Consider the following 4,261-nt stretch of genomic DNA (forward strand, 5'->3'; position numbering starts at 1 on the left):
AATAATAAAGTTGGAAGGGACCTTGGAGGTCATCTAGTCCAATCCCCTGCTCAGGCAGGAAACCCTATACCATTTCAGACAAATGGCTGTCCAGTCTCTTCTTAAAAACTTCCAGTGTTGGAGCATTCACCACTTCTGGAGGCAGGTTGTTCCACTGGTTAATTGTTCTAACTGTCAGGAAGTTTCTCCTTAGTTCTAGATTGCTTTCTCCTTGATTAGTTTCCATCCATTGCTTCTTGTCCTGCCTTCAGGCGCCCATCTCAATCTGGTAAATAATTCATAATGAATCAAGATTGTAATAAAGTCAAGGCCTCTGAAAACTACAATACAGTCAAGCCATACATGTACAGAATACAGAATAACAAAGTTGGAAGGGACCTTGGAGGTCTTCTAGTCCAACCCCCTGCTCAAGCAGGAAACCCTGTACCATTTCAGACAAATAGCTTTCCAATCTCTTTTTAAAAACCTCCAGTGATGGAGCACGCACAGCTTCTGAAGGCAAGTCATTCCACTGATTAATTTTTCTCACTGTCAAAAAATTTCTCCTTAGTTCTAAATTGGATTGCTCTTTGATAAGTTTCCATCTGTTATTTCTTGTCCTGCCCTCAAGTCTTCTGGAGAATAGGTTGAGTCTCATCTTCTGGGTGACAGTCCCTCAAATACTGGAAGACTATTATCATATTAGCCTTAGTCCTTTTCTTCATTAGACTAGCTATATGTCATGGTTCCGACAGATTAAACTCTTCAAAAGAACTTCGAGGCATTGTTTACTTTAAAGAATCTTTTAATCGAGAAACAAAGTATCGACATTACATAGTCGAAACCAAAAACTAAATTCCTTTAAAAACATAGATGTTTTTAAAAATCTACTTCTTTCCCCCTTAATATTCCATTTTTATTTCCTAATAAAGCTGCAGAATTTTAGAGAAAAAACAAAATTGTTAATGATGGGAGAGTTGAATATAAAAATAATTCTCTGAACTGAGGAATAGAAAAAAGTTGATGGTGACAAAGTAATATTTGTTTTATTTTGTAAATTTGTAATTTTTTTTCTTCCCATTTCTGATTTACTTCACAGCTGGCCAAGAAATATGGAAATATATACACATTGTGGTTGGGGAAACAATGTATAGTGGTGCTGTCTGGATTCAAAGCTGTAAAAGAAGGCTTGGTTAGATATGGAGAAGAATTTAGTGATCGAACTGTAAGTGCTTTCTTTTCATCTCAAGGAAAAGGAAGAGGTAAGTTGCAAAAAGTAAGCAATTTCAGCATTATGTTTATGCCAGCCTTATTAGAAAGGTTGCTGGAATTGGGTGTGTTTGGTCTACTGAAAAGAAGGACTAGGGGTGACATGACAGCACTGTCCAATATTTCAGGAGCTACTACAAAGATGAGGGGGACAATCTATTCTCCAAAGCTCCTGACAGCAGGACAAGAAGCAAGGGATGGAAATTAGTCAAGGAGAGAAGCAGCCTAAAACTAAGGAGAAATTTCCTAACAGTGAGAACAATCAACCAGTGGAACAACTTGCCTTCAAAAGTTGTGGGTGCCCTATTGCTGGAGGCTTTTAAGAAGAGACTGGACAGCCATTTGTCTCAAATGGTATAAGGTCTCCTATTTGAACAGGGGATTGGGCTAGAAAACCTCCAAGGTCCCTTCCAGCTCTGTTATTCTGATTCTGATAGAAAAATCAGATCAGAATAAACTCCACAGGAAGAGCAAAGCTATAATCTATTGAGATGGGCTAACTAAGTAATAGAAACTTGCAAGTCTGATTATACTATGCTTCCTTCCTTTTTACGCTTCAGTGAATGAGGGAGGTGTTTGCCTGATTTATTTCTGAATATTATCTGAATGGTCTCATTATCTTAATTTAATGAATGTTTCAACCCTTTTTGCCTTTGGAAATATTCTTGCATATTTCTCTCAAGGTCCCTTCTCTTACTGTCTATAGTTTGTCAGAATTTTACTAGGTTGCCATTAAAAAAAGTGAGCTGTCTCACTGTAAGTGGAGACACACCTCCTCTCCCCCCCCCAAAAAAAATTCTAAAATGGCAATTGTGTGAATTCCCCAGTTAAGATAGGCAAGAAAATGGTAAGTGAGCACCTGTCCAGCCTAGACGAGTTCAAATCACCAGGACCAGATGGATTATACCCCAAGGTTCTCAAGGAACTGGCAGATGTGATCTCAGAACCACTGAATTATATGTTTCAAAGATCCTGGAGCACTGGGGAACTATCAGAGGACTGGAAAAGAGCTGATGTAGTTCCCATCTTCAAAAAAGGGGAAAAATGGATCCAGGAAACTACAGACCTATCAGCCTGACCTCAATACTTGGGAAGATTCTGGAAAAGATAATAAAAAAACGAATCAGCGAACACCTAGAGGCAAATAAAGTCATTACTAAAAGCTAACGTGGGTTTGTCAAAAACAGCTTCCCCCATTGACTTTGCTTGTTGAAAGTGGGCTGGGAAGATCACGTGACCCTGGGACATTGCAACTGTTATAAATACATGTCAGTTTCCAAGTGCATGAATTTTGATCATGTGTCCATGGGGATGTTCCAACGGCCATAATGGCCAGTTGTAAGCCACTTTTTTAATGCCATTGTAACTTTGAACAGCCATTAACAAATGATCATGAATCAAGGATTACCTATATAATCTAATATTTATTGAACATTTTAGCTTTAATGTCTTTTCCCATTGTCTGGGCAAAATAGGAAACTCTGATTCTTTATTCCATTCAGTTATTATTCAGCACTAATACAATGTTATAAAGACTAATTGTAGGCTATAACACATCAAAACCTTTAGTGATTGACTAATTGTATCTGAGAATAAAAAGTCACATGTTCAAACTGGTTATCAATAGATGTAATTGCAAAAACTGCCATTGAGTTACATCAGACAAATACATGAGTGGAGAGTGATAGCAAAGGTATCATTTCCATCTATTAATGGATCTAAAAGATAAAATATGGCTTACGTCTGCCTTTTCTGTATAATAAATTTTAATTCTGAGAACTGGATTATCCAAGAACATCAAGTTGGTGTTGAATCTTAGTAACCATATAGATTTCCTCTAGAGACGTTTCAACTTAGTTTGACAAAAACCAATGGATTCTCTGTGGTCTTATTAATATCAAGATATTAGTTTGCCAGTAATGGCTCCAATTATGCAGTGAAGATCTGCTATTACTTGCATTTTATGAAAGAGTTGACTGTACATGGGTGATTTACAGCAAAATATGGTTATCTTTTATTGAAACTTACATGTATGTAAGAACTGTGGTGGCACAGTAGTTGGAATGCAGTATTGCAGGCTAATTCTGCTGACTGCCAGTAGTTCAATCCTGACCAGCTCAAGGTTGACTTAGACTTCCATCCTTCTGAGTTCAGTAAAATGAGGACCCAGATTGCTGAGGGCAAATATGCTGACTCTGTAAACCACTCAGAGAGGGCTGTAACGCACTATGAAGTGGTATATAAGTCTAACTGCTATTGCTATTATATAAGCATGTATGATCTGCCACAATAATGATTTCTTCTACAATGCTAATTTGTCCTTTTCAAAAAAAACAAACAAAAATGAATATAATCAATCATTTCTCCTTGATTTATTATGTCTTCAGGTATTATATTTGCAAATGGTCACATCTGGAAGAAGCAGCGACAGATTGGTAATGCTTCTTTGCGGCTGCTGGGACTAGGGAATAAAAAGATTGAGCATCAGATTAAAGACGAAGCCCAGCAACTTGTAAAAACCTTTGCACGTACAAAAGGTAGGTAACATTAGCAATGAGAGAGCTCAAAGGGTAACTACAGCTTATTGGGTCTCTGTCAAACAAAGCAAGATTGACTCTGTACAGCATAGACACCAGAATGAAGAGCAGGCACAAAATTAGTGGATCAGAGGATTGCTGTGGATATAATTTACTTGGACTTCAGTAAGGCATTTGATAAAGTAGATCACAACCTACTACTTGAGAAGATAGAAAAATGTGGGGTAGACAGCATCACCACCAGATGGATCCGTAGCTGGCTGACCGGCCGTACTCACAGTGGCGGATTTAGTAGTTAGGAGGCCCGAGGCGCAAACAAATTGAGGCCCCCTCACGCTTGAAGAAAAACAATATTATGAAACTATGAACTTTATTTGGCAAACAGCATTTTCATATCAAATAAGCCATCTCAAACGCGTAAGCGCGCGTAAAGAGGGGGGCGAAGCACAAGCAAACGAGCCGTCGCCTCAGCGCCA

At 38.3% G+C, this 4,261-nt stretch overlaps 1 protein-coding gene across 1 annotated transcript in view; it reads left to right on the forward strand.

Moving 5' to 3' along the window:
• LOC107291414 (cytochrome P450 2J2-like) overlaps positions 1-4,261 on the forward strand; it is a 28,739-nt gene that overhangs the window by 6,289 nt on the left and 18,189 nt on the right. The window contains exons 2-3 of the mRNA XM_029284934.1: positions 1,079-1,241; positions 3,636-3,785. Of these exons, the coding sequence (XP_029140767.1) occupies positions 1,079-1,241; positions 3,636-3,785 (313 nt within the window). The remainder of the gene's footprint in view (positions 1-1,078; positions 1,242-3,635; positions 3,786-4,261) is intronic.

Source organism: Protobothrops mucrosquamatus, unplaced genomic scaffold (assembly GCF_001527695.2).
Source record: "Protobothrops mucrosquamatus isolate PMUCROS unplaced genomic scaffold, P.Mucros_1.0 scaffold1126, whole genome shotgun sequence".
Lineage (NCBI taxonomy): Eukaryota > Metazoa > Chordata > Lepidosauria > Squamata > Viperidae > Protobothrops > Protobothrops mucrosquamatus.